This window comes from Chaetura pelagica, unplaced genomic scaffold, assembly GCF_000747805.2.
Source record: "Chaetura pelagica isolate M959 unplaced genomic scaffold, ChaPel_1.0 scaffold420, whole genome shotgun sequence".
Lineage (NCBI taxonomy): Eukaryota > Metazoa > Chordata > Aves > Apodiformes > Apodidae > Chaetura > Chaetura pelagica.
The window spans coordinates 699,605-710,657 of record NW_009951919.1 but is presented as its reverse complement, the minus strand read 5'-3'; the positions used below and the strand labels follow the sequence as shown (position 1 = coordinate 710,657).

Below are 11,053 nucleotides of genomic sequence, written 5' to 3'. Positions count from 1 at the left end.
TTTATTAAACAGCTTACCTGTCGAGCAGTGACCTGTTGCAGAGCATTCTGGCACTTGGTGAAACAAGGATCCTTCATTATCACCATGATAACAGGCATTTGTTTATCTATTAAGGCTAAGGGCCCATGTTTCAGCTCACCAGCCAGGATGCCTTCAGAGTGCATATAGGTGATTTCTTTTATTTTCTAAAAAAAACCAAAACAAACAAAAATGCTGTCAAGTTACTAGTAAATCAGACAACAAATAAAAGCCACACACCAAGGCTGTTCATCTGCCACGTAAATACAGACAAATGGCATCAAGTTGGTATTTCCAAAGATCTGCTAATAGTGGAAACAGAGAGGCTTGTCTGAGGGGATTTCTAGCAGGCTGCTGGTGGAAGCAGAGCTTGCCTGTGCACACCCATTTGCAGATAAAGGAATGGAGTGATCAACAGGAACTGTAAGAACTAAACACCCCACACAGCCCTGGCTAATGCAGTCTGCCTGTACCATTTCAAGCCAGTGTGAGAGATGGATGTGCATCCACCCTACCAAAATGTTCATAGCATAATTTATGAGTTTCCTGCAGGAGCATCTCATCTGACCATCAGCACATTGTGTTCTTCTGATGTTATTTTTAAATGGGTCAGCATTCTAAGTGGTTTGTTTGTTTGTTTTTAAATAGACTCATTAAACACTGCATTTATTATGTGAAAGAAACAAGAAACTGGTATTATATCCAGGTTCCCCTTATGCATGCGTTCGATCCAACAAGACTAAATGCTCCTAGTTATAGATGCAGTTTTGCTGACACCAAATTAAGTTGTAATTCAATATTTTTAAAAACCTATGTTGCAGAAGCCCCAAAACTCATTTTAAAGAACATCCAACAATACTGAGAAGTTCCTACCAGAGCTCCTTCCAGACAAGTGGCATAATTATACCCACGACCCATAACCAGCAGCGATCTTTGTTTGTACAGTTCAAGAGCCAAATCATGTATCTTCTCATCCAAGGACAAGACTTCTTTAATCATCTCTATTGGGGCACACAAAAAGCACATATTAAAACTTTTTAAATGGAAAAAAATAGTTTGCTTGTAGTAGGATGTTCTAACGATCTATCAGGAGAAATACACTCAATATAATTCAGCCATTATCTTTGCATCTTGGGCTGAGGTTTAAGGACATTTTCTCCAGCCTTATTTCCAGTAGCAAATTCAGAGCAGCTATTGCTTTAAGTAGTGTTCATCCATCTAATTTGTATGTCTAAAGGAAGTTGTGAACATCCATTTTAAAGTCACTTTGCATTTGTTTCCCTTTATCTAACCTGATTTAAACTGAAAGGCTTTAAAAAATTCAAATCATCATTTTTGTAGATCAAGTAATGTTTCTCAGATAAAACTACCTTATTGTAATTAGAAAACCGAATCGATGAAAATTCTGATCCTCCTGCCAAGTTTCTCAGAAAGGCACTTGTAAAATTAGCAATTAGTGCAGAAACTAATAGTCCATTTCTCTTTTTTTGTCTAGCTTTCAGGAGGAGGAGGAGAGTGAAACTTTGAGAAAGAAACATCCTCAAGTAGTATTTTATCTTTCCCATTACACAACATCCCTAGCCCTCCTAAAACCCAAAATATTGATTTACCTGGCAATGATTTTAGTCCACTAATGATTTCCTGTCTCCTTTTCTGCAAGGAAATTCTGTCTTCAGACATCATTAGGCCAAACATTACAAGAGACACAAATTGGCTGGTATAAGCCTGCAGACAAAACAAAACATTTAGCAGCTCAGTCTGAGGAGAATTAATATGATCTCAGTTTGAAGCGCTACAATTAAAATTTTAATTGGATTCCACAGAGCTGAAGTATGAAAGTCAAACACTGAACAGCAATTACCTTTGTGCTTGCCACACCTATTTCAGGTCCTGCATTGATATGCACACCACAGTCAGTCTCCCTGGATATTGAGCTTCCCACTGTGTTTGTGATGCCAACTGTCAGAGCCCGACGATCCTTACAATACCGCAAGGCCATGAGCGTGTCTGCAGTTTCACCTGGAAAACATTTACATCTTGACTTCAGGTTGACACAGGACAGTACTGATTCCTGAAAAAGCATACAGTTCTACACAAGTGTGTTCTAAATAACTGCACCCACACTTACACAATGCAAAATGCAACTGAAAACAATCTTGCAGCACTCACTCATTTCGTTCAAGACAAATCTGGCCCACAAGCCATCATCCTCCTTTGCAACATGCAGAAAGTAATTAATCTTTGGTGTTTAAAGAATTTTCTAGTTTTCACTCAACTGAAGACAAACAATAAACGCAGCTCACCTGACTGACTTATAAAAAAGCACACGTCATCTCTGAACACAGGTGTGTTTCTATCCAGGAAGTCACTGGCAAGTTCCACCATCACTGGTAGTTCAGTTAATTCCTCCAATACTTGTCGAGTCTGTATTCAAAAGTAGCACACAATATTTGTTAATATTGCCACCCTTAAAGTTCTGACATCTTAAGAGCTAGAGATAATCTAAATGGATTATTACAAAAACTGATAATTACAATTTACCAGAGCCTTAAAAATCAAGGTGAAATAAGTTTTTTTTCTAGCATGTTAAGTAACATTGGAGCATGAATACAGAATGCGGCAGAAAGGAGAAATAAATAAAAGGACAAGACCCCTCAATGCAAGGCAAAGTTTGAGAGTTAGAAGGAAAAGCAGATGAAGAGCTGTTGTCTAAAAATCCAGAGACTAGGAGCTAAGGGTGCACATACAGCTACTGCAGCATGGTAACTGGTCCCACAGCCAATAATGATCAGTCTTCGGCATCTTCTGATTTCTTTCAAATGATCCTTCAGGCCGCCCAGCAGAACTGTAAAAAAACAAGCAAGCATCTATAAACAGTGTATCTTATTTTCCTAGATTGCATGTTCAAAATCTGCAGGCTTAGTGCAGCTTGAACACCTGTTGCAAGTTACCTGTGCTGCTCTCAAAATTCACCCTGCCTCTCATCGTGTTGACGACTGATTCCGGTTGTTCGAAAATTTCCTTTTGCATGAATGCGCTGAAGTTACCTGTTCAGCAAAACATTAGGTACATGGGTTGGTATCTGAAGCCTATTACACTTACAAAAACATGACTTTTAAGACCACCTGTGGTAGCAACATGATTTAAGTTAATGTTGTTAGCTTAAATAAAAGCTTGGGAATAGGTGAGAAGAAAGGAGGGATTGGTAGTTGGCTGGTTTCATTTCTCAACATTGGCAAGGTAATTGAATTCCTTTTCAAAGAAACTTCTAACGTTTATCGTCAAAATTTGTCAAAGACCACAAAAACATGCTAACATTAGTTATATTTTCACCAAGTACTGAGATGAACAGAAGTATGCAGGACTTTTCCAAAGCTAAAAGTGGGCAGGGTACCATACCAGCCATCTTACCTTGGTCTTTAAGCTTGAAATTGTCAGTTCCCAGAACAAGCAGCCTAAATATGAGGTCATTTTCACAACAAATTACCAGTTTTCTGTTTTATCTGCTACACAGTCAGTAACTATCCATCTCTGATGATACTAATTTACAGATGTTTCAACCCACCCTTCATGATTTGCTGCAATTCCATCTGCAGTGTTTGGATGGCCCGGGAAGGATCATCACTAGCTGAACGCTCGAGGCGATGAATTGAAAGCTTCCCATCAGTTACTGCTGCAATGTCATCATCTTCTAAGAAAATGACTCTGTTGGTGTGCTCAATGATAGCACTACAGAAAAAACAGAAGCAAGACAAACCTGATGTGTCAGTAAGTGCTGGTAGCAGCACTCCTCAAAGCAAGTAAGTATGCCACACAGCACTTCCAGCCTCCCTTCCAGCTTATTTTCAGACATAACTACAGATTGAGCCATCTTAAAGGAAATGGCTCCATCTGCTGCTCCTCCTGCACTCTCACAGGAACTCTGAGCAGAATATTCAGGAACCACAACATCTCCTATCTGCCACTCCCAGTACCCCTGAGAGACCCCTAAGGTCACAATCTTGTTTCTGAGATTTATGAGTACCTGATATCCATGTTCCTAAGTTTGGAACCACACCACTGTTTCCTCCTCGGACAGCTGGATTAAAATGCCAAAACCCAGACTGACCTATACTCAGCTGATGGTGTCTATTTGTACTCTACTTAACTTCTGACACTAGCAGTATTTTACAGAGGTTAGCAACTGGCAGGTACTGCACTTGTTTGCAGTTCAAGTGCTGATGTCAAGCCATCACATTTTTCAAGTACCTTAGCATGGAGACTTTATGACATTACCTGTATTAGAAGCTATTTGATCAGAAGACAACTGTAAAGCAGCAGGACAGCATAAGACTTCCAGAACTATCTCACTTCTAAACAAAAAAACACAGAAATTCTTTTGCTACCTTGCATCACATAAGACTTCCAGAACTATCTCACTTCTAAATAAAAACAGTATTTTGAGAAACACAGAAATTCTTTTGCTACCTTGCATCCGAAGCAAAGAAGAATTCTACTGCCTTATCCCCAACAGCATGAAGGCAGGTAGAGCTGTCCAGCCTTTTCATTCGTGAATTGCATATGTTCTTCACATTCTCAATCTTGCCTGTTAAAGAAACGAGACACTTCAAATGCAAAAGCAGATCTGTTCTAACTCAAGAATACAGACTATACAGGTTCAAGGTGTCACAGTTATGCCAGTATTTGGGGAGGATGGGAGTTTTACTGGAACTATGCATTCAGTAGCAGAAAATAGAGTATCCTCAGCTAAGAAGCTATTTGGGGCATCAGCTGGTAGGTTTACAGCACAAAGACCAATTAACCCAATTTCTGATCATAAGGTAACAATAATTTTAGCTCTTTAAAAATAATTAAATTGAATTAATCAACTCACATGTTCTATATAAAACAGGAATCTGTTCAGTGGAGAGTTTGTACTTGCTTCTAACTCCAATGAGCAAAGGACTCCCTCTCCTACAAAGGGAAAACACACAAGTTTATAAAGAAAAAGGTGCACATAAAGAAGTCAAAGGACAGCCGTGAAGTTGAAATACAATATCCCATTTAGCTTCCTAAATAGGAAAGATCCTCCCCATCCCTGATCCAAAAGCCATTACATGGCAGGAATTATCTGAACTTACTTTTGTTTTTGTAAGATTCGACAAATATTATTATGTATTATTATATATTAATAGGTACCATATGCCTTGGTGATTCTTTCCCCCTGAACTACATCCAGGGGGAGGAAAATGTATATGAACTCAAGTTGTTTTCCTTCCAGTAATCACAAAACATATTAGCACAGGCAAGCACAAATTTGAACAAATTTTTTAAACAAAACTTATTCTGCCTCTGAAGTGATCCAGCAATAAACTCTATAGCTCTTTACTATTGAAACACTTTTCCAACCTGTACCCTTTTAAACTCAGAAATGTCAACAGCACCTCAGGAACTGTAGAACATTAAGAACATTTTTTAATTATATGGGTCAAATGCCATATTGAAGAACTTATTTTAAAAAATAAAAGTCTCACAGGAATAAAAGAGTGATTCACTCCCCCAACACCTCAGATGACAAGTTTAGCTTCTCTTAATCCCTGTGCACCTAAAAGCCCAAACCTGAACCACATACAGAACAGTTCATTTCAGAAGATGTTCTCCAGCTAGAGAGATGGTCCAGCTGGCTTTTTCACAATTTTAATATAGTCTCATTTTAGACCACAGAAGCACTGGGGTTTTTGGTTGTAGCATAAAACAGTCTTTATTCCCACTGCTACTTCACTTGCCACTTTAATACCTTTACACTTCCTGAAAGTTGTTTTCCAAGTCATAAATACAAATATAATTCATGCAGAAAAAAAACCCCTCATAAATGCTACGATATCTATAGAACACTATTTGTATGATTTATTGAGATGGTGGCATTTCAGCCAACCTGAATATACTTCTCTCAGTCTTTATTCAATATGATGTAAAATTTCAGCCAACCTGAATATACTTCTCTCAGTCTAAAGACTGAGAGATCAATATGATGTAAAAATGAACCATACCCTTTGGTCTCCCCTTTAAGACACAGGAGAAATATTTAAACACTCCTAATGTAACTTTAGAAACAGAAGACACACTGAGCTCCTTTACTGACACACTGGAACAGATAAAAAGGACAAGACTATGAGGGGATGAGTTTGTCAGTGATACGTTCTTCTCAGTGTGTCATTTGGAAAATCTCCAGCTGAAAGTTTTGAGTTTTGCTGCACTTCACAAAGATTTCACTGGTGCAACTATGAGTCTTGTGAGTTTTGGTTAATTAAGCACTTCAAACATCAGTATTCTAGACTACGTGTGTACATATATAAATATATATTTTTAAGAGATGTTACCTTTTCCTTTTTAACCTAAAAAACCCCATGAATTATGTATAACTAACCTGGTAGCAACTGCTTCACCTGGGTAATGGATGCTCTTGAAAACCAGTGCAAAAGCACCTTCCTGGAAACCATGCAAGCAGAAGAGAAAAAATTAACGCTTAACATTTTATCTCAATTAGTTACATCTCATCAAACTGGGGCCCCTCTTCCTGAGAAGGCTGTGAAGGAAAGCTCTTTACTATTATCAGGAATCTCTTCCTGCAGGGCAGTCTGCACCTTTAAAGGAATTGGTCAGGGAGCAGAACAAGCTAACATGCACTTAGCAGTGCATCAGCTGAACTATCAGGAAGAGAGCACTCAGCCTCTCTATAAATAAAACCAATAACTTCTAATGCAAGGGTTAAGAAGATCTTTGAGTTGTTCTCATCATCCACATGAGGACTGTTATTAGATATTTACTTTTAATAAGAACATACAAGTCACTCCTCCCTTCATCTAGGCGGCTGCACCACAAAATTCCCTCTTGATCCATACAGGCTTTTGTTTAGTGTATATTCAGCCCTGCTCTGGGGGAACCTTACTGAGCTGCTTCACAGAGAAGAAAGGGGAGGTGAAACGAGTGTAAGAAACTGCAGGAAGGGGAGGGCAAATATCTGCCTGGAGACTGGGGGAGGAAACAAAGCAAGCTTTTTCCAAGCTTGCAATGCATCTCTGAAAGTTTTTAAGCATTTACATAGTAAGTAACAGTAGATTCCCACTTCAGGGTTTGGGAACCAGCTACACCATGAATCAGTAGAGCTTGTTAGATCTATTTCCAAATATGGGAGCCAAGGCTTATTATTAGGCAAACTTGAATCACAGCAGTGTTTTAACATGATCATAATAGCCTTTAAGAACACACTGTCCTTTATGAAATATTTCAACCCCAGAGGCATCTAATTTTTTAATTGAGCTGCTTCATTAAAAAAAAACTGTGAACTCTTACATAAACAAAAAACAAACAACAACAACAAAAAAACACCAAATAAAACTCACTGTTAATGCAATCTAAATATACGCTATTGAAAAACCTTTGAAGTTACCAAAATTTTAATCTCATTTCTTGATCTATTATGCATTGTTTAGAGGCCCAAAAAGTGTTATTTGCAGCACCTTGTAAGGACTCCTGCAGAGGATCTAAATGCATAGATGCAGAACACTGAGGAACCCCACAAATTGCTTCTACTGTAGTCAAGTTAAAAAAAAAAAAAAAAAAAAAAAAAAAAAAAGGAACTTCCCACTTACCAACTGTTGAATAACTCTTTCTACCAAGGCTGAAAAACTGGTGTCCTCACTCTCTCTGTTGTCATACATGTATTTGATCAGTTTGGGGATTGTTTCAGTGTCTGTTTCAGATTCAAATTCATAGCCTTTGCTCTCCTGAAATATCATATAAAAGAGTTAAAAGTGAAGAGCCTTTCAGCTGCTTCCCACCAGAAATTGCACAGTAAGACAGACAGCTTGGATCACTACACTGGACTAGTGGATATGTATCACTGCAAGCAAAATATAAAGACTTACCCTGTCATAGCTACTCTTTTGGAAATACTGTAGCAAGACACGTAGTAAGACTTGATTAACATCTGTCAAGCAACAAAAGACAGGAGGGAGCTCACTCCACAAACCCTCTCCAAGAACTTGAGCACAAATTACTACTGTACCCAAAAGTATGTTGCATTGGTATTACAAGAACACACTGCACTTCATCAGCTCCCAAGTATCTTTGTTAGGCAGACTCCTGCACTCTACTGTTTCACAGATGATATCAAGAAACTTGAATTCAGATTCCAACAAAGTCACAAAAGATCTGATAGCAGTTGGTGGAGCATTTGCTTTCTAGTTTTAGACTCAAGTTGCCACAGACTCACCAGAAATTTTCGCAGGTCCTTGTAATTTGTGATGATTCCATTATGGATAACAACAAATTCTAAAAGGAAAAAAAAAATCCGTAATTAAAAACTAAGATATTTAACTTAGAACACAAAATTAGAGGTGAGAAAAATCTACCAGTACTCAAGAAACTACCTGCTATACCTTTCAGACCTACAGTTTATCACAACCTGGACAACAAAAAGCAGAAGCTTACAAATTCTAAAGTTTATAAAGGTTGTTCCAAATCCCTAAGACAGTTTTAAACTACACCCAGCAGAACAGCACCAAGCCATTTCAAGTGAAAAACAATACAAAATCTCTTTTTTCCAGCCCAAACAATATTGATGAATTTCTGTTTTCAGTCTTGCCTTTTAAAACAAGGATATTCTACTTTAACTTGTATCAGTTTTCAGGGAACTGATCTCATTAAACTTTTAAAGTGTTACTATAGCCTCAAAAGAGGCTATTTTATTGCAAATTGTAACCTAGATAGAATGGCAACAGCTTAGCTCTAGTATACAAAATAGATACCACAACACTAGGAAGAAGAGAGAACACATGTACTAAGTGGACTGAACCACTTCAATTTGATACAGTTCCAGAGTGCTGAAGATTACATACCATTCCTTTTATCTGATCTCTGAGGGTGACTGTTTATTGCACTTGGTACTCCATGGGTCGCCCAGCGAGTATGAGCAATTCCAAAATGTGTTTCAAAGTCGGCTTTAGAATCCAGATCATCTTGTTCTATACACAAGAAATTCAGTTTACTGAATATTTACAGTTGAGTCTCTCTCACACATATAATTAATAAAACACTAAGGAAATCCCTACAGGAAAAAATCTAGAAGTTATATTCTGGCTTTCTTTTAAACCATTTCCTTTCTTAACATTGCACTTCAGATAGTTTAGGCAACTGTGATTCAAACTTCATTTCCCAAGACTCAAGCATTTTCAGCCAATACCAACAGCTAGGCTAACAGACCACATTACTACAGATTATAATGTAAACGTATTAAAACACAATGCCAGTTCTTCACAGATGGAAGCACTGCATAAAGCAGATTGTGATGACAGCCAGATGCTTAAATGCTTGTAAATACTGTCAGAGTCCATGTTCTGACATTTCAGTTACCAAGCACAGAAATTATCCAAGTAAAGTACCAAGGAAGCCCAGATCTTGAAAAAAGAAGGAATCAAAAGAGGGGAAAGTAGACTGATAATTTCACAGCATTATACCTAAACACCAGCTTGCTTTTCAAGTTCAGATTTGGGGAGCATAAACAATTTAAATGCAGTTATTTCTGGTACAAAATCATAACTATAATTTAATGGTCTGGCTTTCTGCTGAGATGTAGATATTATCTGACTGGGAGGCCAAAGCAAAGGGATAGTTTTTAAGACACTCACTGTACAACTCTTCTTCCAGGGCCTTTACTTTTCCTCTTTTCTTGACTAGTTTGATGAACCTCTCTTTATCTTCATTATTATTTCCATCAATTGCCACCCCTACAGTATAGGACACATTCACAAGTGTTATTTAAAGCATGAAATACACTGGATGAAAAAAAGACTGAGGAAACACCAACAAGCACACACTAGTGAAATAATGATTTTTAAATTATCTTTCAATTATCTTTCTTTACCTGAAGTCTCTGGCTAGAACTGTGTATGTTCAAATCAAGCTAGATCAAGTCTATATCTACTGCATGGATAAAAGTATAAATAAGCCATCTCAAATTTTATTCAAACACGTGCCATCAGGCATATCTTTTGCCCAATTAAATCAGCCAACTCAAATTTAAACACAAGTTGACTCTTCCTCATGCTTTCACTGGGTCTCAAATGCACAAAAAAGGCTAAGACACAAACTACATAATCCTGTATGAAGGTGGTCTTCCTCACTCCCTGTTTGCTTTGCATATGTGTAGTAAACCTGAACCACATCTGATTAAATACCTGTTTTAATGTCCACAGGAAAGTCAAAGTGGAAACTCCAAGAATCAAGGTAATTAGTTCTGATCTTTCAATTTGCAGGATTTAAACAGAAAAATCCAACACAGAGAAGTTGAAAGTACCCAAAAAGTCACGTAAGTAGATATTGGTTGCTAAAATCAATTTGTTGAGTTGGTTTACATACCTGCAGAGTCATATCCCCTGTATTCCAGTCTCTGTAATCCCTTTATCAAGGTTTCAAATATTTCTTTCCGAGTCCGAGGCACTCTGTAGTTTAGATAAGCAAAAATTCCTGTTTAAAGAGAAACGGGGGAGGGAGGGGGAGAAGCAAAGATTTTTTTTTTTAGAATTTGCATTAATTCAGACCCAGTTCAAAATCTTTTAAAACACAGACCTCATCACAGAGAGGTCCTAAGGGCACCCAACCTCTCATTTAGTGCAGTCCTTCCTACTGGGTTTTTAAATGGAAGGAGTTAAAAAACAATAAATTAATCAAGATCTTAATTTGCACCACAGAACACAGACACTCTTCCAGCAAGTTTTGCTCTCCTCATGTTACCCACCAAGAGTTAAACAGTTTAGGGAGCTTTAAAAAAATCTACTTTTCATAAAAACCGCAGCTGAAAATGGGAACATTGTGATCTATTTCATATCCAGATCTAAAACTAGACATTCAAAGAAGGAATATATTCACCAGTACTAACACAAGGAGACTTTTGTAATCAAAGTCATGGCCTTAAATACCCATGGGTAGGTACTAGGCACAACATCTAATTCTGAAAGGCTCCAGCTTAATCCTGAATACAAGTCACATCAGCAGG

At 37.8% G+C, this 11,053-nt stretch overlaps 1 protein-coding gene across 1 annotated transcript in view; it reads right to left on the bottom strand.

Moving 5' to 3' along the window:
- GFPT2 (glutamine-fructose-6-phosphate transaminase 2) overlaps nucleotides 1-11,053 on the bottom strand; it is a 34,223-nt gene that overhangs the window by 1,585 nt on the left and 21,585 nt on the right. Inside the window, exons 2-17 of the mRNA XM_009995610.1 lie at nucleotides 10,417-10,524; nucleotides 9,687-9,785; nucleotides 8,898-9,023; nucleotides 8,273-8,331; nucleotides 7,650-7,784; nucleotides 6,425-6,486; nucleotides 4,892-4,971; nucleotides 4,486-4,603; nucleotides 3,584-3,747; nucleotides 2,970-3,065; nucleotides 2,766-2,863; nucleotides 2,322-2,442; nucleotides 1,880-2,037; nucleotides 1,629-1,743; nucleotides 892-1,019; nucleotides 18-185 (exon numbers count right to left, since the gene is read on the bottom strand). Of these exons, the coding sequence (XP_009993912.1) occupies nucleotides 18-185; nucleotides 892-1,019; nucleotides 1,629-1,743; nucleotides 1,880-2,037; nucleotides 2,322-2,442; nucleotides 2,766-2,863; nucleotides 2,970-3,065; nucleotides 3,584-3,747; nucleotides 4,486-4,603; nucleotides 4,892-4,971; nucleotides 6,425-6,486; nucleotides 7,650-7,784; nucleotides 8,273-8,331; nucleotides 8,898-9,023; nucleotides 9,687-9,785; nucleotides 10,417-10,524 (1,835 nt within the window). The remainder of the gene's footprint in view (nucleotides 1-17; nucleotides 186-891; nucleotides 1,020-1,628; nucleotides 1,744-1,879; nucleotides 2,038-2,321; nucleotides 2,443-2,765; nucleotides 2,864-2,969; nucleotides 3,066-3,583; nucleotides 3,748-4,485; nucleotides 4,604-4,891; nucleotides 4,972-6,424; nucleotides 6,487-7,649; nucleotides 7,785-8,272; nucleotides 8,332-8,897; nucleotides 9,024-9,686; nucleotides 9,786-10,416; nucleotides 10,525-11,053) is intronic.